The sequence below is a fragment of the Lacerta agilis genome, chromosome 14, assembly GCF_009819535.1.
Source record: "Lacerta agilis isolate rLacAgi1 chromosome 14, rLacAgi1.pri, whole genome shotgun sequence".
Taxonomy (NCBI): domain Eukaryota; kingdom Metazoa; phylum Chordata; class Lepidosauria; order Squamata; family Lacertidae; genus Lacerta; species Lacerta agilis.
In genome coordinates, this window is record NC_046325.1 from 11280431 (window position 1) to 11302890 (window position 22460).

At 47.5% G+C, this 22460-nt stretch overlaps 3 protein-coding genes across 5 annotated transcripts in view; 1 reads left to right on the forward strand and 2 right to left on the reverse strand.

Annotated features, from left to right (window-relative positions):
* Positions 1 to 279: 279 nt before the first annotated feature.
* On the reverse strand, positions 280 to 2259 carry NOP10 (NOP10 ribonucleoprotein). Its single transcript, XM_033170867.1, has 2 exons — positions 2125 to 2259; positions 280 to 691 (listed from the first exon to the last, which is right to left on the reverse strand). Exons 1-2 carry the CDS (start codon positions 2176 to 2178, stop codon positions 551 to 553), a joined length of 195 nt encoding a protein of 64 aa, XP_033026758.1. The 5' UTR covers positions 2179 to 2259; the 3' UTR covers positions 280 to 550.
* A 3542-nt stretch (positions 2260 to 5801) lies between these two features.
* LOC117057422 lies at positions 5802 to 17555 on the forward strand. The gene is made up of 6 exons (XM_033168262.1): positions 5802 to 6280; positions 8485 to 8613; positions 8706 to 8845; positions 11242 to 11531; positions 13712 to 13828; positions 14932 to 17555. The coding sequence occupies exons 1-6, from the start codon at positions 5802 to 5804 to the stop codon at positions 17170 to 17172; spliced, it is 3396 nt and encodes a 1131-aa protein (XP_033024153.1). The 3' UTR covers positions 17173 to 17555.
* A 1417-nt stretch (positions 17556 to 18972) lies between these two features.
* LPCAT4 (lysophosphatidylcholine acyltransferase 4) overlaps positions 18973 to 22460 on the reverse strand; it is a 30597-nt gene continuing 27109 nt past the window's right edge. For all 3 annotated transcript variants that reach the window (XM_033169823.1, XM_033169821.1, XM_033169822.1), the window contains 3 exons: positions 21922 to 22020; positions 20338 to 20494; positions 18973 to 19422 (listed from right to left, as the gene is read on the reverse strand). In XM_033169823.1, the coding sequence (XP_033025714.1) occupies positions 19265 to 19422; positions 20338 to 20494; positions 21922 to 22020 (414 nt within the window). In that variant the 3' untranslated portion in view covers positions 18973 to 19264. The remainder of the gene's footprint in view (positions 19423 to 20337; positions 20495 to 21921; positions 22021 to 22460) is intronic.

Sequence of the window (22460 nt, forward strand, 5' to 3'; positions counted from 1 at the left end):
GAGGAGCGCTGGCTATAGAAAGGAGATTGGAAAAGTGGAAGAGGGAACAGAAAGAGGAGTGGAATACCTTCCTAGGAGAGACCTTGAACATGAGCACTCCTCTTGGGACACTAGTTTCCCCACTTCTGAGATATACAATTGCTTCTTGGCTTTTCAGATTAGAAGCCCCCTCTGCTTTGTGATCCACTACTCAAAATGAACCCCACCCCACCAATATCAGAGGCTTTGCTAGAACCAAATCATTCCAGGTTTCCTACTCAGACAACACCACCAGAACTCTTATGTTAAAGGAATAAAATGAAATATTTCATTTGCTTTATTTCCAGAATCAAGGGGGCAAGCAGGTGCAACTGAAGGAATTCAAGCTCATTTGAAGATTGCAGGAGTTTCCTCGCACATCATTAGCGGCTCCTTAGAAGTCCTAGTGATAAAGTGGAATGAAGAAATGCAGATCTGGTGCTTTTTGCATCTTCGAGGCTGCTTTGGAGCTGGAAGCTTGTCTCATCTCCATGGGCGGCAGAGGTCCCTACCAGAATGGCTGGCAAACAGTTTACACAACAGGCCGAGGCTGCTGGGTCATCAAGACTCCAAAGCGCTTCTTGATGGTGATCCTGTGTCTGGAATATTTGTCATCAGGAGAAAAGCGGGCAGGATGGGCTGAACACGTTGGCTGGCCAGTGGGATCCGCCTTCTGCAAAGCAGGGAAGAGAAGGCACAGCAATTTGTGAGCATACAAAATCTTGGGTTTTAAATATATATGTGTGTGTGTGTGCGCGCGCGCGCAAACATTGTCAGCTGACAGTAAGAACCACAACAATATCCCACCAATCTTGGCTTAAATGTGTACGTTAATATTGGCAGTCTATATGTGAGCAACTACAATCCTAGCAAGACCAAACCAGCCCCAAAAGCTACACATTCCATCTTAAAATCACTTAAAAAAAAAAGAATTTATTGGGTTTTAACAATAAAAGACACAAAAAACAAATACAAACACTACATAAACTACACAAAATAGACACAAACAAAACAATTATTTACTTATCCTGATCTTCTTTATAATCCTAAACTTGGGACTTCCTCGCATCCTCTCTTTTGCGTTCATTTCTAATCTTCTTTAGTAACTTTATAACATTGTAGAATCTACTTTCTTACATCTAATCTTAATTTAACAATCATAATCAAAATATCTTAAATTTTAAATCTTATTCTTATCTAATAAAACATCAGGTTCCACATCTTAACTTCTTATATCCTCTCTTCACTTAACTTTGTTATACTGTAACCTATACTTTTCCTGATTCCAATTTCAGATATATAAAAAATATCGCATCTTAACAAATACCTAAATATTTCTTCCATTCTCATAAACCGTTTTCCCTCTGATGTCGGAGAACCGTAGTCAGCCTTCATAATATCCCCATTAATTTCTACTTTACTTAAAATCACTTTTATTTTCTTTATGTCCAACTTTTCTTCCAAGGTACTGAAAAGGGCATACATGCTTCTCCTCTTCCTCAGCTGAGCCTCGCAACCCTCCCAGAGCAGCTTTCATGAAATCAAAACAAGGCATTACCTACCCATGTGCTTATATTCCAATAAACAAAAAAAGTTAATAAAAATACAACACTTTTTCATGATCGGGAGAACTTACCCATGTCTCTCTTTTCCTAAGATTTCAACTGAATACTTAGACTCATACAATCTCCCCCCCCCCCAATCCATTCACAAGGACTAGAAACAAGTATTTAATTAATTTAGGGGGGGTACACAAACGAAAGCAATGCAATTACTACAATGTTAAATTATGACCTGGGTATCAAAGTAGCACGCAGATTTTGCACAGATAATTCCACATTTAAACCAATGACGATCTTTAAAAGAAACAACAGGGAAAGAAGAAGATTGATTGCAGCCAGATATGGGTGGCTAGGGCAACCGAGCCATATAGGCGGGGTATATAAATAATCAAATTATTATTAGTGTATTAGTATTAGCTGGAGCATTACGAGAATTGATATGAATAGCATCTGCATTTGGGGGGCATCAGGAAGGAGAAAGGGACTAAGAATTTTTTTTGGGGGGGGGGCAGAGAGACAAACGCCATTGAAGTAAAATCCTTACCTTGAGAGTGTAGACCCTATTTCCTTGCTCATCGAGGTAGTACTGCAGAAACATTGCTGCGGGTTACGAAAGCGTTAGCAATATGCCTGCAGACGGATTAAAAGAGCTTCCTCCTGCACGCGCTTCCATACAACCCACGTGCGCATTAGCCCCACCCACTTCCTCTCCAGCGGGATGCATTGATCTGCCAATGAACGAGCTCGTAAAGAAACCGAGCATTCTGGGAGTTGTAGTCTTTCGGCTTTAGAATTCCCGGTTCTCATACAGTACTCCGCTCCAGGAGTCATTGTTGGTTCAATGCACTCTGGGATTTGTAGTCTATCTTGCTCTAGCCACACACACACTAGACTCAAATCTAGAATTATATTGTACAGTTGGAAGGGACTCCCGGGGTCATCTAGTCCAACGCCCAGCAATGCAGGAATCTCTCCAGCGAAAGCATCCATGGCAGATGGCCATCTAACCTCTGTTTAAAAACCTCCAAGGAAGGAGAGCCCACATCCTCCCGAGGGAGACCGCTGCACTGTGAAACAGCTATTACTGTCAGAAAGTTTTATCCTAAGGTTTAGTTGGAAATTTCTTCCTTGTCATTTGAATCCATTGGTTCCAGTCCTACCCTCCAGAGCAGGAGAAAACAAGCTTGCTCCATCTTCCATTTGAAGATAGCTATCCTTTCTCCTCTCAGTCTCCTCTTTTCCAGGCTAAACATACCCAACTACCAGCTAAACATAATCAGAGTTCCCTGTTGGAAGTCTGACCTGTACCTCTGTAGAAGGGGGTGGGAAGCTGGGTACACGTGCCTGGGGCCATATGCCATCAGTGGTCAGGGCACGAGTCAAAAGTGTGCAGAATAATAAACGTAAGGTTTGCATATTTAAAGTGGATTTCTTTTTGTACCCTGTTCTATCCTCCCTCCAGGTACGCAGGAGTAATCATCAGAGTTCAAGGACACATACCTGCCAGGTGAAATCACAAAGAGGGTGTTAAGCGAGGACAAGTGCGGCCTACTAAGACAAGGAGCACCTTGGTAGCCTTCATCCTGATCTGTTTGCAAGGAGGTTAGATTATGTTGCTTCAAGCAATTGCTATTCCCAACTTTTCCTCTGCATTTCCCTGTCATGACAAACAAACACCTCAAAGGGCCCAAAGGCAAGCTGAGTAGCCTGATTCTAAGTGGTCAAGAGGCTGGCACAGGATCCCAGCAGGAGAGGGCAAAGGAGGAGTTTCTGAAATGCTGGGATCTCAGGGTCATGGGTTTGAGCCCCAGGTTGGGTAAAAGATTCCTGCATTGCAGGGGGTTGGACTAGATGACCCCCGTGGTCACATTCAACTCTGCATTTCTTTCATTCAAACCAGATATTAAGCATGGGGTATAAGCAGGAGTCCATGGATGCCCAAACAAAGTTTTATGTGCAGAGGAGAGGACAAGAGATAGGCCTAGTTGTGGGAATGGCTGTATGTCAATGGGGCTCTAATAAGCCTCAGAGCCAAGCCATATAGAATAGTTAAACCAGGGGTCAGCAAGCTTTTTCAGCAGGGGGGCTGGTCCACTGTCCCTCAGACCTTGTGGGGGGTCGGACTATATTTTGAAAAAAGAATGAATGAATTCCTATGCCCCACAAATAACTCAGAGATGCATTTTAAATAAAAGCACATGTTCTACTCCTGTAAAAACATGCTGATTCCCAGACTGCGCATGGTCCGGATTTAGAAGATGATTGGGCCGGATCCAGCCCCCGGGCCTTAGTTTGCCTACCCGTGAGTTAAACCAAACAAGAGCGGAGATAAAACAGGAGGCGATAATTTAAGAAGTCCTATCAAGCTCTCATTTGGGGATTTCGAGCATGGTGGCATCTGTTTGCTGGTGATACCTGCCTGGGCTTCTCTTTTACATCTTAGTCAGGTGTGGCTGTGCAATTCTTGGATGCAGTGGGGGTAAACAACCTGAAACTGAATCCCAGCAAAATGGAAGTCCTATGGGCAGGTAGTTCACACATGTCTGGGAATGGGAAAGATCTTCCAGAACTGGACAAGGTTGCATTCCTTCAAAAGGAGAAGGTGTAGTCTGACTGGGAGTACTATTTCATCCATCTTTATTGCTGGAGGCACAAGAGGTCACAGTGCCTAGGAGGACCTCCAGACCTAGACAAGGATAGCCTTGTCATTGTGACTCATGTGTTGGTAATGTCAAGGCTGGACTGCTGTCACATGCTCCGTCTAAGGCTGCCCTTAAGGCTAATCCAGAAGTGCAGGATGCAGCAGCTAGGTTGAAGAATAGGGCATCCTATGACACCCACTTTACTCCAGTCTTAAAGCAGCTGCACTGGCCAATAATAATATGCTGCTGGGCTGGTTTAAGGTTTTGGCATTGACTTAATAAAATCCTCCCAATGTTGGACCAGGCTGTTTGCCCATATTAGCCTACCCGATCACGAAGCTGATTAGGGGAGGGCCTCCTGGTTGTGCCGTAAACTGCAGAGATTTTTACCAAGGCAACCAGGAAGGCAGCCTTTTCAGTTGTGACACCCTCTCTATGGGTAAATTCAAAGGGTTTGCTCTGGAAAGAACTTGGTTGGATACAATCCGTGGTTTGCAGGGGTGGTGGTGGACAGAAAACACACACACAAACTGCCTAGGTGAAACTTCTGTCCAATCATCACACCCGAGAGAGAATTCTTCTGGTCCCTTCCAATTCTCCAGTTCTATGATTCTCAGTACCTTCTCAAAACTTTTATTTCCCAAAGTTCCACAGGGGAAGCCATGGCAGTTAAACAGTTACTGATCAAGATTTGTTGCTTGTTGCCCTCAAGTGGCATAACCCTGCACTTGCACCTGCTGCCCGATGTCAGAGCAGACACAAAACAAGACAAGTGGCACCTCACAAACAACTACTGTATTGCTGTTTTAATTTGGGCTGGATTTGGGCAGGTAGCACCTCTTGCATCATTTCTGGGGACGTGGGTTGGGAGAGGTGTGTATCTTTGGTGTGGGCCAATGCTGGTCAGATTCCCCCCTGTCGCTTTTTCATTTTCAAATGTCTGTAGACAGAGGTAGGATGAGTAATTGATAATCAGGAGAAATCATGCCCAATCTTTACAACAACAACAACAACAACAACATTTTTATTTATAATAATAGGGTGGGTTGGAGGCATCATCAAGAGAAGTGTTTTGCAGCATGGAGATTGTCACCTGTTTGTTATCTCGGCAGATCCTGCTGTTGTTAAAGACCCAGGAGCCGGGGCCAGCAGAAAGGTTGACAGCCCACGTTGGAGGTAATGCTGAGATCGAGTGGAACACCTGCTCCTTGTGGAATCCATTAACAGCCCTTGCACATGCGGATACTCAGGAAACAGTATGAAGATGAAATCAGACGTAGCATGCAGAATAGAGATCCGGCCTGCAGGTTAGAACTTTTAACATCCTCCCCCTTATTGGAACCCTCAAGGTGTCTAGGTTCTGGAATTGTTATCCTTCAACCTTCGCACCTAGAGTTGAGTCAACAATGATGGATCTTCTTGGAAACCAAATGGCATCATTGTGAACTTCCCAGAAGGACCTGTATCCGATTCGTTTCCGTCAACGATCCCACAACGTGACTTCGCGGAGCAAACAGAGACAGGGCCCCAGCTCCTTTGAACGGCTCTCTTTGCCCCATATCCCTTCTCCCATAGGGCCATGGCCTCTCAGGCCCACACCCCACCTTCCTGCCCACCCAGCGCCCCCTCGCTGCTCCTGCCTGCCTTCCCTGGGACGGCTCTGCTCGTGACCTCAGCCGATGCCCCGGGGAGCAAGCTGATCATCAAGTTAAAAAGAGAAGGCCCCATGATGGGGGGCGCCGAGGAAATACCCCGGACTCAGACTTTCTTTCTGACAGGGATGCCACTGGGCTGGGCCACCCAGCGCCGGGATGGGCCAGGAGGCCCCGGTATCCGCACAGTGTTGCTGGCAAAAGCTGGCGAGGAGCCAGGTGGTAGGAAACAGAGAGTGCCAGAGGCCATGCCATCTGCCCGAGCGCCCCCTCCCAGTGATGCCTCCTTTGCCTGTACCTCCAAGGGGGTTTATGAGAATTATCGGCGCTGGCAACGCTACAAGGCCTTGGCCAGGCGCCATTTCCCTGCCACGCCTGATGCCGAAGCTCTCGCCTGTTTTTTCATGTGAGGGTCTTGGTGGAAAGGATCATTTGGTTTGGGAGACAAGGGTGACCTAGAGTGGGGATAATAAGCAGATAACAAACTGTGAGGATTGGCAGGGGGGGGGGTTGGTCAGCTTTGGGTTACTATTGATTGAGACAGCAAAAGCATTGGTACTGAGATGTGGGATCCCACTGTTTTCTAAAGGCACTGCATCCAACACACACAGAATGGTTGAAGTTAGAGGGAAGGCCTTGAGTCACGAGCAAAATGAGTTTGGTGACAGAACTCTGCACACAAAATAAGGATTTGGGAGTTCTGAATGTTTCCCTTTATGAACCCTGAAGCCCTGGTTGAAAACTGAACACTAATTCTAACTTTGCCAACCCAGGACCTCATGGCAATTCCCATTTTATACCCTGGGGAAATTGTTCGACTGCGATATCAACTCACACAGCCATCATCTTAAGGGCTAGTTTTTCCTGTTTATCAGCAGAACCAAGAAGTACCCCCCACATCTGACCACACTGCACTTGAATATGCATGCACATTCCCCTGAGAAAAACACATTTTCAATTAGAGTAGACATGCAATCCAGGACCTGCGACCTGAAGTGGTACAATTAAAACCAGAGGGTGGTGGGTGAGGTAGCTTTAGCACTTAATTCTGCTCATTTCATAAGCTGAAAAGTATTGACAAATTGCAATCAGGGGTTGTTACAACTGCTCAAAGTTCCTCCGTGACAGAAAGGGTGCTTTCCAAAGTATTCAAACCCATGTAAACAACAACAACATTCCTTGGCACCTATTTGAAGGTCTCCTCCTCTTCTTCTTTTAACCATGAGGCTACACTGCCTATACAGTACTGTCAAGTGATGTTAAGGAGCTAAGTTGGGGTTAGAGAAGGCTCCATAAATGTCATGATGGTCAAAGTTGTGGGTGGTTGTGGTGGGGAACGGCTATGAACTCCACCCACACTGAAAGCGCATTTAAAGCACATGGCTTCCCCCAAAGGAACTAGGGAACTGTAGTATGTTAAGGGTGTGAGGAATTGTAGTACTGCGAGGGTTAAGCTACAGTTGCCAGGATTCTTTGGAGAAAGTCATTGCTTGTTGGGAAGCAAAAGATATGGTAAATGAAAAGAAGAATTCCCTGGATGCCTAGATCCAGGTTTAGAGAAATTTTAAACCACAAATTATGCAGCAAAGTAAAGTGTGGAAATATACAGGTGAAACTCGAAAAATTAGAATATCGTGGAAAAGTCCATTTATGTAAGCAATTGTTTTCATTAGCTACTGGAGTTTAATATATGAGATAGACTCATGACATGCAAAGTGAGATATGTCAAGCCTTTGTTTGTTATAATCGTGATGATTATGGCGCACAGCTGATGAAAACCCCAAAGTTGAAATTGTTAATTTGGGGTTCTCATCAGCTGTACGCCATAATCATCACAATTATAACAAACAAAGGCTTGGCATATCTCGCTTTGCATGTCATGAGTCTATCTCATATATTAGTTTCACCTTTTAAGGTATCTGAAGAAGTGTGCATGCACACGAAAGCTCATACCAAGAACAAACTTAGTTGGTCTCTAAGGTGCTACTGGAAATAATTTTTTTTAAATTTTGTTTTGACTATGGCAGACCAACACGGCTACCCACCTGTAACTTTTAAGTTGAGTTACTGAAAGAAATGAACCTTTCCATGATATTCTAATTTTTTGAGTTTCACCTGTAGGTTGCTTTAAAATATCCTCTTCTAAGTTGCTTCCAGCATCCCCTTCTATCATAGAAAGAGACCACGTGTATGGTAAGTTTAAAAAAGTTTACTTATTGAAAAGTCAGATTCATGTGCTTTCCCATACAGCAGTAAGAAAACACAGGCTATCAAACTTAGTTTCCAAAGTAGTGAATGATTCTTAATTTATTTGCATAGAAACACAAAGATGGCTTGCTTGAGCCATGCGATCTGAGCTTAATAACCCATCCCCAGGCTGAGTGGGAGTGACCTAGATAAGCTTGACAGCACATCTTACTCTATGGTCTTAACCCCTTCATGAATTAGACCTAAGCAAGCTGGTTATATGAGGCCGGTTATCCCACAGCCACGTGTGTCAAATGTGCTTTAAATGTTTGGTGTGGGTGTGACCATAGAGGCAGGGATTGCTGTTCACATTTTAGAAGCTTTGCTTCTTACTGATGTGACATCATCGTCCTGCCCCTGCAGCCCCGTCCTCCGCTCACTGGCACGCCTGCGCCCCGACATGACCCTGGAGGATGGGGTCCCCCGTGCCGTGCAAGAATGGGAGCACAGCAGCAACTTTGAGCGCATGATCTTCTACGAAATGGCAGAAAAGTAAGAGTTCCCCACCCACACATGGGCTTACGGGTGGCTGGCGGGTGAAGAGGGGCCCCTCATTTCGACTTTGCCCTCCTTCCTTTTCTCAGGTTCATGGAGTTTGAAGCAGAAGAGGAACAACAGATCCAGAAGATGAAGCTCTTGGCCAGTTGCTCTCAGTTCCAGGCCCCAGCTCCCAAACCCAACAAGCCACCTCCGTCCCCTGCCCCTGAGCCTGGGCAGCAGCAAGGTAGTGTCTTCCTCCCACAATCCTCTGCTCTTTGAGCAAAACTCTTACCCATCTAGACCAGGCATCCCCAAACTCGGCCCTCCAGATGTTTTGGGATTACAATTCCCACCATCCCTGACCACTGGTCCTGTTAGCTAGGGATGATGGGAGCTGTAGTCCCAAAACACCTGGAGCGCCGAGTTTGGGGATGCCTGATCTAGACCAACTGTTGGCCAACAGGGGTGGCTCGTAGGGACTAGAAGGGCAGAAGGCAGAGAATTCAACGGTAGGTGGAGACAGAACCAAAGACAGACAGAGCCAGCCAATTCTAGTGTCTTCCTCCCCACATCCTCCTCCCTGCTGATTCTACAAGGGGCAACTCTTGAGGCTAAGGAGAAGGAAGATGGCAGCTGGAGCCACCCGCTAGATTGATTGTAAACAAAAAAGATCCCCTGTGCTGCAAACAGAACAATCTGACAATCCAAAAGCAGCACGGTAGGCTCATAATATACTTACAATACTTTTATATCACTACTTAATTTAGAATCAGATAACGTACAATATATACACGGTGACACCAACTACTATGAGTTCAGAAAATGTCTCATTTATTGTATTTGAATGTAATTGATTCTATTTGGTATTATTATCAGCTGAGGAAGAACACTGAAACAGTCGGTTGTCCTGGAGGGACTGTCCTGTTGCCGTGTTTGGAGCACCAACATCCTTCAGCTCACTCCCTGTAAAACACTGCATAAGGCACTAACCTTGGAAGGCATGTTGCCTCCAGGGGCGTAGGAAGGGGAGGGCGGGGGGGGGGGCGGTCCGCGGGGGCTCTCCCTGCCGTTGCCGCATGTGGTGGATCGCGTCACCCCCCTGCGCAGCTCTTGCCAACCTCCCCCGGGTGCAAGGCATGGCCGCTGCTCCGGGCACCCATGCAGCTAACTCCACCACTGGTTGCCTCAAGCTTGAGTGATTCTTCGTGATGTTATACTAACCTAAAAATCCATCACCCTGCGACATTTTCTTAACTCGTATTAGTTGGTGTCACCATGTATATATTGTACGTTACCTGATTGTAAATTAAGACACAATTCAATAGTGATATAAAAGTATTGTAAGTATATTATGAGCCTACCGTGTTGCTTTTGGATTGTCAGATTGATTGTAAGTCAGAAGGCAGGCAGGTGAGGGCTGGACTGAAGGCAGGCAGAGCTTGGTGGGGCAGTGCCCCGTTTTGCCCTAATGCACCAGCATCCAAGGCCAATAGGAAGAGGACCTGATGGGGAACTGGTACGCAAATGGCTAATGAGCTCACTTTCCTCCTCCTCCTAATAATAATAATAATAATAATAATAATTTTATTATTTATAGCCTACCCACCTGGCCGGGTTTCCCCAGCCACTCTATATTGCTTCCCTGTCTGGCATGTTTTCACCCCAGGCAGCTAGTATGCCTTTGATCATAAAACCCCACACGGAATTGGCTTCCTGGTTCATTTTACAGACCGTCTCCATGTGCTAATTCTTCCCTATGCCCAGGAGACTGTGTGGTGCTTATTTTAAAATCGTAACTCTGACGAGCCATATTCTGCTACAAGAAAACCTGACTTTATGCAGATTTCAATACATTTTATTTGCATGCGCATATATATATATATGCAGATTTAAATACATTAAACTCTGTTTGCTGTGCAATTGATTCCGGTTCCTCTAGTTATGGAATGGAGCTATGCAGCAGCCCTGAGCCCACTTAAATTCTTGCTTATGCTCCTGTTCTCCCCATGAGCCTTGCCTTCTGAGACACCGTCTGGCATTGCCAACATATTTTGGAGCACTTCCTCTTAGCAACAAGATACCGAGAGCCAGGGGCATTCCGAGGCGGTGGCGGTGGCGGGCCGGGCCGCCCTGGGTGCCATTCCAAAGGTGGGGTGACAAAATGCTACCCCCCGATCGGTGGCACCTCCCGGGGTGCACTCATCGCGCACCCCCTGGGATGTGCGCCATGCCCCCTGGGACGAGCGCTGCTCTGGGTACTGGAGCAGGTTGCCCCGCCTCTGCCGAGAGCAGGGGTCACCAACCATTTTAGGTCTGTAAGGATATGCTGGGGGGACCATTCCCTCTCCCCATTCCAGGCCTAGGCAGAGATCAGCTGCTGCAGGCCCTCTTGGCAGAGTGCTAGCTGTTCTCCCAGCTGCCAACCCAAAGGCAAAAAAGGGTGGGTGGGGAAAGCGGGGCCTGGTGGCAGCCCATCTCCTCCCGAAAGCGGAGTAAACTTGGACCCATCAGGACATGGCTACACTCCTTTTGAACTACTGTGATTGGTCAGCAAGGAGTTGTGCACACGCCATTCAAGTTCACCTAGCCCAGTGTACTCATCTAGGATTGACTCCATGATCTCCCTGCTTTCCCCCAAAGTCTACATCCCCAAGAAGTCAGCTTCCAAGAGCCGCCAGCCTCGGCGTCGCCAGCGTCGCCCGCCCAGCACTTCCACCCCAGGAGCGCCCAGGGAGATCCCTGCCGAGGCTGTGCACCAGTATGCCGAGATCATGGAAGGCCTGGACACGAGTTGGGAGGAGGAAGAGGACGAGAAGAAAGAACAAGGGGTGTGCAGCAACCCCCAAGAGCAGGAAGAGGGGGCCTTCCCAGATCCTGCCCTGCTGCAGTATATCGACCAGTTATGTGATGATGAAGAATTTGTTTGTAAGGTAAAACAGTTGTGGCGTTTGCTTCGTGGGAATGGAGCAAGTGTAAATCTTGCAGCCCTTCTCTCAGCCCCTCTGCAGGCTGTTGTTGTTGTTGTTGTTTTTGCATGTATACACTGAACAAGTCACTAATGACTAATGCAATCTTCTTCCTCTTCTTCTTCTTCTTCTTCTTCTTCTTCTTCTTCTTCTTCTTCTTCTTCTTCTTCTTCTTCTTCTTCTTCTTCTTTGGCGATCATTCGTAGCCAAGTAAGATTGTCTTCCATAAACACGGTTTTAACAATGAGTCCGTAAGTGACTGTGGAGGCCAATTCTGGACCCACACGTCCTTCCACAGTGGGGACATTGGTTTCCAGGCGGGAGTTGATCACGGTGTGGATTTGCCAAGCGTGCCTTTCTCTTAGCACATTTCTCCCTTGCGTCCTGAGTTCGAGTGTCTTCAAAGCCCACGACACCTTTGGTAAAGGCTGTTCTCCAACTGGAGCGCTCGCAGGCTAGTGTTTCCCAGCTGTCAATGTTTATACTACGTTTTTTAGATTTGCCTTGAAACGGTCTTTAAAACTCTTTTGTTGACCACCGGCATTACGCTTTCCCTTTTTAAGTTCGGACATCATTCTGATTTATTAGTTGTTCTGCAATCCTTCCCCAGTGTTAATGCATTACTGTCTAGAGGGGCACCACTTGCACTGTAGCGGAACGAAAGAAGAAGAACAAACAAACCAGAATATTTGTAGTATAAAAAAGTTACAGGATTTCAGGAGGGCCATGCACTGATAAAGGAGTATGTCCACCCAGAAACCTTTGTAAGTACAAACAACATTGATAGCAGAATCATGTATAAGTGCCTTGATACCATCATGAGCACAAATTATCAAGAGTGCACCATAATAAAGGATGCCTGGAGGGGGCCATAATATGATCATCATCATCATCATCATCATCATCAGGGTAAATCCTACTAGATGTTAAAAAGGTGGCAACCAAACACACAACAAACACATGGTTAGCATCCAGCACCAACTTTGACTTTTGTGTCTTGCAGCTATAATAGCAGAAGCCCAGCTTTAATGCACTACTGAGTGTTGCTAAACAGTTATCCAATGCAACTTTTTATTTTTTTTTACTTCTCCCTTTATTACTGATGTCTATCTAGTGAAATAAACAGATATTTGTAGTCCTTTTCCAGCCTGGTGCCCTCTAGAGATTCTTGGACTGCAGCTCCTATCATCTCCGACGTTCATCGGAAGCTGATGAACGTTGGAGTCCCATACATCTGGAGGGCACCAAGTTGGGGAAGGCTAGTTCTAAATCCACACCTGTGCCTTGGGCCACAGCATTCCATATTCTGAGTTGGTCTTCCTCATCCATTCATCAAGCCACTTCCTTTCCCTGCTTCATGTCTCCACCATCTGAACCTTAGCTCCACTAACCCTTCCCCTCTTAGAGTTCACTGGTCTCTGCCCACCATTTTGGTCTTATCCATCCATGGCAGGTTGGAAACTCCTCTGCTGACAAAGCCTCACTTCCCCAAAGCCTGCATCTTACCCCTCTCTTTGACGAGCCCATGGGGTCCCGGGCACACATACAGGGTCTGTGTCCCTTTAGAGAATAGAAGACACAGTGGAGACTGTCGTGCTTAAAGAAATATGATTTATTCACCTATTTACCGGTACACCTCCAGTCTGTGTGGAGGCAGTCCAGATCTTACTGCATACACATTTCCATAGGCAGCAGCGCAGGGAACCTTCAGGCAACCTCTCTCCAAGATCAATCTCAGCCCCTTTCTCCCCTTCTGCTTCCCATAATACCCTTTGCCCTCCCCCAGAGTTACCCTGGCAGCCTCCCCAATCCCTCTGTTCACAACTGGGGGGAAAAGTTAATGGCCCTTTACCCGTATCTCATCTCGCAAGGCTGGTTTGCATAAGCCAGCCCAGGAATTCCTTGTCTGGCACAGCCCTGCAGTTTATGTTTTAATCCATTTCCCAATGAATCAAAATCCTAGCATTTATTCATTCCTAGGTTTTGGGGGGATCTCTCCCCTAACCCGGATCTTTAGCAGTATTTTTAAACTAATGAGTTATTACATTATCTCTCGGGTGAGGATTGGGCATGCAGACTTTTGCTCCTTTTCAGCCAGGCTCAGTACTACAAGCCATGATGCTTCCCCTTCCTCTCCCCGACAGGTTGAAGCTGTCATTCATCCACAGTTTATGGCTGACTTGCTGTCTCCGGAGAAAAGCCAGGATCCTCTGGATCTGATGGAGGAATTGGCGGAGGAGCTAAACTTAACACCAAATCAGGTAACACATGGAATGAGAATGGGGTGGGAATTGGGACACGCTTGGAGTTTCAAGGCTGCAGCTTGGCCCTGCTCACGTGGCCAGTTCAGACCACGGCAGCCGTGGTTATGTCAGCTTTGCCACTGTGCCTTCAAGCCACAGCAGCCTGTGGTTTGGAAGTCTTGTACAGAGAGAGGTATGTGAAACATGTGGAAAAGACAAAGAGGTCTTGTTTCCTGTTTCCATTTGAAAGCCGCTGTTTGGTCAGAATGGCCATGGTGCAAATTGGAGGACTATCTCCTCCCCTTCACCACTGTCAAGTCCCAACCATTTTGTGTTGGTTTCTACCCATACAACTGGAAACTGACTATAAGAAGAAGAAGAGTTTGGATTTGATATCCCGCTTTTCACTACCCAAAGGAGTCTCAAAGCGGCTAACATTCTCCTTTCCCTTCCTCCCCCACAACAAACACTCTGTGAGGTGAGTGGGGCTGAGAGACTTCAGAGAAGTGTGACTAGCCCAAGGTCACCCAGCAGCTGCACATGGAGGAGCAGAGACGCGAACCCGGTTCACCAGATTACGAGTCTACCGCTCTTAACCACTACACCATACTGGCTCGAACACTAATGGGGACATGGCATATTTCCCATCATGCATGGAATCCTATTTTTGCCACATCAGTGCCCATAAGGTGACATTTGAAAGGCCAGACCATAACTCATTCCTTCCAAAATAGGCACATCCTATCTCATGATGATGATGATGATGATACTGTGCTCATCTGACTGGTCCAGCCACTTTGGGCGGCTTTCAACATATTTAAAACATAATTAAACATTTAAAAACTTCCCTACACAGGGAAGATGTCTTCTAATGGCCTCCAATGAAAATAGGGACATCGTAAGGAAAAGTGGGACCTTCTGGGGTCAAATCAGAAACCAGGATGGCTTCTGTAAATCCCGGACTGTCCCTGAAAAATAGGGACACTTGGAGGGTCTGAACCTGCACATGGCTGTGGAGGCACAGAATTATCCCACTACAGGGCTGGGCTGAGAGGCAGTACTGGCAAGGCTTTCCCCACAACTACTGTGCATTGATCTTTTCCCCCCCTTTCTATCTACAGCTGACAGAGAAGAGACTCCTGGCGCTGTCAGAAGAAGAAAGGGAGCCCTCTGTCTACCCTACATCCCATTCTGACTCCACCCCCTCGCAGTCTGAGGAAGAGGACGAGGTCAGTGGTAATGGAAAAGGAGAAGATGCAGCATGCCATGCCCCGAAGAGGCCTTTGACCAGCAAAGTCATTAGAGGCAACCAGCCAGAACTGCCTATGCCAGCCACCAGTTCCCCACTGGCACACCATTCGCAGCAACCAGGCTTTCCACCAAAGGCAGAGAGTTCTCCTCCTCACAAATGTGGCACCCAGGACTCTCAGGAAGCAAACCTGCTACTTTCCATGAAGAGCACAGATGGAGAGGAGACCCAGAACTCACAGGGACCAGGTGGCCAGGTTCAAAGTCATGGGAGCTCTTCTCATAGCCAGTGGGTCACATTGGAAGCTGCTCCTGGTATAACAGGAAACGCCAGTGTTACTGGGAACTTAACTTCCGAAGTGGACAACAAGGCCAAGCAAGGTATTGCAAGGCCCCATGCCTTGGAACATTCAAAGCAAGATGGCGGCCAAGAAGGAAAGGTCAAGCAGCATGCTACAGGGCAAGGCAGCCTTGCTGTCAAAGGACAGCTCCATAATAGGATGGAGCTGGTTTGGAATAATCTAGAAGCACCCCACAACAAATGTGAAAAACAAGATGTTATCCAAAGAGCGGAGGTCAAATGTCTAAAGAAGGCTCATGCTGTCTGGAAAATACAGGAAGGTGATCCAAAAGGGACCGACCATAATAGCCAAGGCCTAAACAAAATGTTATTATGGGATCGCATAGCAGCAGAAAGGACTCTGAGGACGACTTTGAATGGGCATGGGGGACAAAATGTTGACTCTGCAGAAAAGGCCAGAGGTCAACTCCAAGTTCAAAGGAATGGGGGGCCGAAGGATATCTCCAGTAGAAGAGAACTTGACTGTCAAGGTAAGGAGATGACATCTCACCCAGGCAACCAGATGAAACAGGAACTCCGGCAGGTTGAATGTGAAAAGCAAAATGGCTGTCAAGGAGAAGTAGCCAAAGATCAACTCCAGTCCCAAGGCATTTCTAGAGGGGTAACTGTAGCTCAGTTTGGAGGCATCAAGCCATGTGGGAAAAGCTCAGCAGCGCAAGACAGTCTAGCAACAACGATATCAGTAAAGGACAATGGCTTAGTCAAAAGTGTACAGTTGCCTGCAGATAATATATCATTAGAAAAACAACCAATTTCCACTAGACAAGATGGCCAACAGTCCATTGACTCACCTGTGTTGGAAACAGATGAAGGAACTAAAAAGTCACATGTTGAACTTAGCCAAGGAAACAGACAAAAGTTGACTTTATCCGATTCTACTCGGATAGGGTTGCTTGAAGAGCAGCCCACAGGCACAGATTCCGAGCATGTGCCATATTTCACCCTCTCAGTACTGGAGCCTCAATCTCCAAGTATCCAGAAGTGCCCTGAGATATTCCAAAAGTCTCAGTGGCCACTCACAGATCAGTGCAAAGTCACGCCTTGGGTGGAAAACCTTCCAGGTGACAAGCAAAACCCAGATCCCACGCCAAACCCTTCAAGCTACATTGCCACAGCGGAAGCTGATGGAGGCAGCTGCAGTCCAGGTGGAGCTCACACTCCTGTGACTGCCAGTTCTGGGAAAGGGGGAACAGCGTTTCCACTACAACAAGGTGGAGGAAGCAGTGGAGGCAGCCATGGAAATGATGAGCCCAGTCAGAGATCTGAGTCTAGTGATCTGCTCCCTTCTAAAGCCCACAGGGGGGCCATCAGTTCAGAGAGTAATGCAAAGAACCTGAGTAAGGGGGAAAGGGGAGATTTGCTTGAGAGAGTCACCGTGGGAAAAGGCCTGCTTCCAGAACTCCCCGGAGGAAGCGTGGAAGACATCCTTAAATGTGGCGCTAAAGAAGACGACGAAGAGGAGGATGAGGAGCTATCTAGCTTCTCCTCCTTGCTTGCCTCCAAGCTCAGCCTCTCCCCTCACAGTGCCCTTGCGCCTCTCACAAGGGAGCAAGGGGACACGCTGTCCTCCTCACCCACGGATGCTGGGAAGCAAGGTGCTAAGACAAGGCATTCCACGAGGGCGCAGGTGCCCCATAATTCCACCACCCGACCAAACAGGAGTCCGGAAGCCAACACAGCCGCCCAGCACAGTCACAAGAGAAAGAACAATGGCTCAGGTACGCGGAGGAGCAAGCGCCTTCGCAACCAGTAACAGAGCTCCTTTCTTTCAATGGAGGCTGACTCCAGCAAACCCTGGTAAAGTCTCTTAAAAGTCCCCGTTCTGGCAGCTGCCACCTGTGCTGAGATTTCAGAGCCCCGCCATTACTCAAAATAGTACGGGTAACAGGGAAAAGACTGCGCCAAAATACCTTGACCGAGTCACAAGCTGCCTAGATACGCTTCCTGTGGGACTTGACAGAGACCCCCCCACCCTGCATTTGTTCAAATTTCTTAGCAAATTAAAAGAGATATTGAATCCAACTTGCTTGGCTGAAAGCATGGCTCTGAAAGCTCCACCTTCGGAGACTACCAGCCGGCCTAATATCGAACTCAGGTTATCCTGCGCCGATCTGTTTTGGAATTGAAAAGGAAGGCAGTGCTTGTTTCTGCATACTTGTGGAAACATACACATTTGGTTTAAAAATAATAAAAAAATTAAAGGGGGGGGGGGGCAACCCCAGCCTGAGACAGGCCTGCACTCAGTGGTTTCCAAGCCTATAAAAAACAACAATAGGAATAGGGATTCGCATTCTTCAGTTGATAGCATCCTGGAGGCGAGCATTAAGGTTGAGAAGGGAGGAGACATGAGCTTTTAAAAATTCCCCTATTTGAACTACACAGGCAGGCTTCAGGAAGCAAAGGGGAGGAAAACATGATACTTCTGCCCTTTCTCACTGTTTTGAACCTCCTGGCTATATGACAGGTTCAGGGCTGGCAACCAGCCCCAAAGATCCAGTTCCCTTCCCCGTCTCTGAATAATGCTACAATGCTCCAGTTTCAGGCTGGACAGAGAACCTGGATAGAATCACTCTTGTTAAGAGGCTGGCAACACAGCGCAACCTTCTGCTCTCGTCTTACAGCCAAGTTGAATGCAACCTCGGCACGTAACCTGCATATCTTACTTGAGTTCAACGGAGGCTGGTGGCCACTGGGGCTGGTAGGGGAGAAGGCAAGGAGACCCACAGGAGGTGGAGCTAAACCCATTGATAGGACAGAGCCGACTAATTCTAGTCTTGTCCCCATCCTCCCTGTTGATTTCTACAGAGGCAACGCCGAGACTAAAGCAGTAGCAGGCAGCAGGGTGAGATGCCACTGCTCACCACTGCTGCTTACTGGGAAGTAAAGGAGGGCAGAAGGTTGGGGAGGTTGGTGCAGTGCAAACGTGCCAGCAGGAGCCCAAGATTAGTTCTGCCAGCGTGTTTGCGCAGCGCTGTGGTTGCTAGTGCTGCCGTGCTGCCCTCCCTCCTCCTAGCATGCAGCAGCGATGTGACCAACCAGAGATCAGGTGAGCAGTGATGGTGTCCCATTATGCCAGCCGCTGGACAATGGTTGAGGCAGTGACTGGCAGTGCCACCCCCTGGATTGGTTGTAAGTAAGAAGGCAGGCAGATGGTTGGTGGCTGAAAGCCGAGAGAGTGCTGGGTCAGTGTTCCACTTGCCCAAATGGAACAACTTCCAATGTTTGAACCAAAAACCTTAAAACCTTGAACTGAAAACTCAAGGTTGAAACTCAAGGTGTGGCCTCCATCTCCTGCACCCACAGCCCAAACTCCTTCCCCCAGTCTTCCATAAGTTGTCTTAGCAAACAAACAAAATCAGGATCCACCTTTGTTTTAAAACTTAATACATATATCTTTTTTATTATAGAGATATAGATATTTATTTTATATATAAAATAGCACTTTTTTATATTTTACAAAACAGAAAATAAAAGGAAAAGCAACAGTATCTCACCCTTCCTTCCATCCTTCCCTTCCCATTGACAAACGAATAAAACAAAATATCAACAACGAAAGATAAAATGATATAATCGAAACATAACAAAAATAAAACTTTTTAAAATAAACGGAGAGAAGCCCCAATCCCCAAAGAACTTGCGGCTGTGATTCCCCGGTTACGGTTGCCCTGAGATGGGGGTGTCTCCGCCCCCCTTTGCCTAACCACCGTGGCGGCAGAGAGCGAGCAAGCGAGCAGGAGGGGCGGGGTCTGCGTGGCCAAGGATGTGGCATGGCTGTGTGTGTGTGTGTGTGTGTGTGTGTGTGTGTGTTTCGTTGTATACACATGGCTAAAGAGTTTTCGGGGGGTTCAGTCTGCCTTGCTCTTGGGAGGGGAGGCAGGAACGCCATTAGCATAGGTGGGCGGGAGGCTGGGCTTGGACAGAGTACACGCCACGGGGGGGCGCAGGTACGTGCTGAAGAGGCGGGCATAGTCAGGGTGGCGGAGAGAGAAGTCTTGGAACTCATCTGGGTAAGAGAGAAAAAGGAAAGCAGGTTGAATATTTCACTTCATTGATTAGCTTTACATACCACCCTTCATCAAAAGATCTCGGGGCAGTTCACAACATAAAAACCATGAGATAAAAAGCACAAATAAGGAAGTGGTGTGTGGGTAGCCCTAGGAAGAATCCCCTGGCATCAGAAGTTGTGTCAGTGTGGACCAGGCGCTGCCACCCTTTTGGGACCCATGGGCCCATTTGCAAACCTGAGAAACTGTTGTGGGCTCACCAGCCTGGGCAATCTGACAAACATTGCAGCTATTCTTCGGGCTACAGCAGAATGCAAATTTCAGCAGGGAGGGAGGAGATGACTCTGTGGGCGCCAGCAACAAATGCCATGTTGGACACCCCGGGTGTTGACATTTCTTCCTGCAACTTTTATCAACCTCCTGACTTTTTGCCCCTTACCATAGCTATCCCCAGTCCTCTTCCATAATCATTCCCATAACCCTCAACCTCCCCATTTCCAGAGGGGCCTCCTTGTCATTTTTCCTAGCTGAGCTGACCAAAATCAACACGTCACACTTCTCATTTCATTTCTACCCAATCAGCAACCTCTTTCCTTCCTGAATATATATTTAACGCACATGGCTTCCCCCAAAGACTCCTGGCAACTGTTGTTCGCCTACTCAAGAGAGTTGCAATTCCAAGCACCCTTAAACAAACCACAGTTCCCAGAATTCTTTAGGGGAAGCCATATGCTTTAAATATATGGTGTGGATGAGACCCTGGGTCTGCACCCACTTCCTAGGAGTCTTCAAAACCCAACGCCCTTCTTCCTCAAAACTTGATGTTAACGTGGCCGTCATTTACTCGACATACAAGGACACCCGCCACGCTTCCCCTTTCCCTTCCATGCCCTGCTTTTTATGAGGGATCTCACCGAGGGTCAGTCCATCTTGGCTGTGGTCCCCACAAAGCCGACTATAGAGTTCGGCCCCATCTGCACCTGGTGTGCCCAGCAGGAGGCGCAAAATGGCGCAGAATCCATCCAGGCGAAGCCGGCCGTTCTCTGCCTCGCCGTCTGTCTCCTTGAAGAGCTGGCGTTGTGGAGAGGGGTGTGTGTGTGTGTCAGGAACAGAGACATGAACTCTGAACGCAACGTTGCATATAATGCCCTCTTCCCCGCCACAGCAGAGGCTCCTCCCCTTTAAACCTTTGCTTCCATCCACTTTGCCCCGATCCCCGGCCCTTTCGTTCTATAGCCCACCCAGACTGGCACAGAGACATGCAGCCGTGTATTCCATCGCTCGGATTAACCCCTTTCTAAACTCACAATCCCACTTGTGCTTCACGCGGACAGAAGTCCTGTAGTGACCACCCTAGAACTCCCCTCCCTGGATGCTTCTCCCCAACCAAGATTCCGCTTCTCTGGAGCAGCAGAAAACAACCTTTCTCCCGCCTCTATATGACATCCTTTTATATATTTGAACATGGCTATCATATCACCCCTTAACCTTCTCTTCTCCAGGCTAAACATACCCAGCTCCCTAAGCCGTTCCTCGTAAGGCATCGTTTCCAGGCCTTTGACCATTTTGGTTGTCCTCTTCTGGACACGTTCCAGCTTGTCAGTATCCTTCTTGAAATGTGGTGCCCAGAACTGGACACAGTATTCCAGGTGAGGTCTGACCAGAGCAGAATACAGTGGTACTATTACCTCCCTTGATCTAGACGCTATACTCCTATTGATGCAGTCCAGAATTGCATTGGCCTTTTTAGCTGCTGCATCACACTGTTGACTCATGTCAAGTTTGTGGTCTACCAAGACTCCTAGATCCTTTTCACATGTACTGCTCTCAAGCCAGGTGTCACCCATCCTGTATTTGTGCCTTTCATTTTTTTGCCCAAGTGTAGTACTTTGCATTTCTCCCTGTTAAAATTCATCTTGTTTGCTCTGGCCCAGTTCTCTAATCTGTTAAGGTCATTTTGAAGTGTGATCCTGTCCTCTGGGGTATTAGCCACCCCTCCTAATTTGGTGTCATCTGCAAACTTGATCAGGATGCCCTCAAGCCCATCATCCAAGTCATTGATGAAGATGTTGAATAAGACTGGGCCCAAGACAGAACCCTGTGGCACCCCACTAGTCACTTCTCTCCAGGATGAAGAGGAGCCATTGATGAGCACCCTTTGGGTTTGGTCAGTCAGCCAGTTACAAATCCACTGAATGGTAGCATTGTCTAGCCCACATTTTACCAGCTTCTTTACAAGAATACCGTGGGGCACCTTGTCAAAGGCCCCATGCGATGCATTTCCCCCCACTACTAGGAGAAAAATGGATGGGGGGAGTGCAATGCAGGGGGGAAGCAGCAAGCCAGAAGGGCTAGGCATCACCCCATACCCTCCAGCCAACACCGTCCAACTCATCATTTAGATGTTTAGCAGAGAATTGGGTTTCTCTGCCTCCCATCGAATCGTTAGCTTGACTTTCTCTCTCTCTCTCTCCTTTGAAATCAACCACAGTGGTTACCTTAAAAGCACGAAACGTCAGTGCCTGTGGGTTGTGCTCTCCTTCCAATGCCTCCAGGGCCAGGGCCACTTCCCGGGAGTCCATGTTGCCATCGGCGTCCTGGGAAGAGATGTAAGAAGGAGAGGACTGATTGCATTGCACACTGAACCAGATGTTCTCCTGGCTCAATTTTAACCTCTAAAAGTAGCGACTCATTGGGCAGGGGGGGTGGATTGCCTTAAAATCACCTTTTTTTCCAAAGCTGTTCACAGCCATAGCTCACCCATGTTTCATTGTTATTTCCCCCATTCTGTTTCCCATCAGGTTTTGGCTATGTGCGGGCAAAACGGAGGGCGAGTTAGGCCTACTGTACATAGCTAAGACAATGGCGGCATTTCCCATGCTGATCACAATGGACGATCTTAGCCAATCAGGGGGCACGTTAACAGTGATTTGGAATTTTTGCAGCCATTTTCACAAAACATCTCCCCTCGTTTCAGGGTATTCATTTAATACCACATCTTTCCATGTCCTTTCTATTTTTTGGAAAGCCAGTGCGG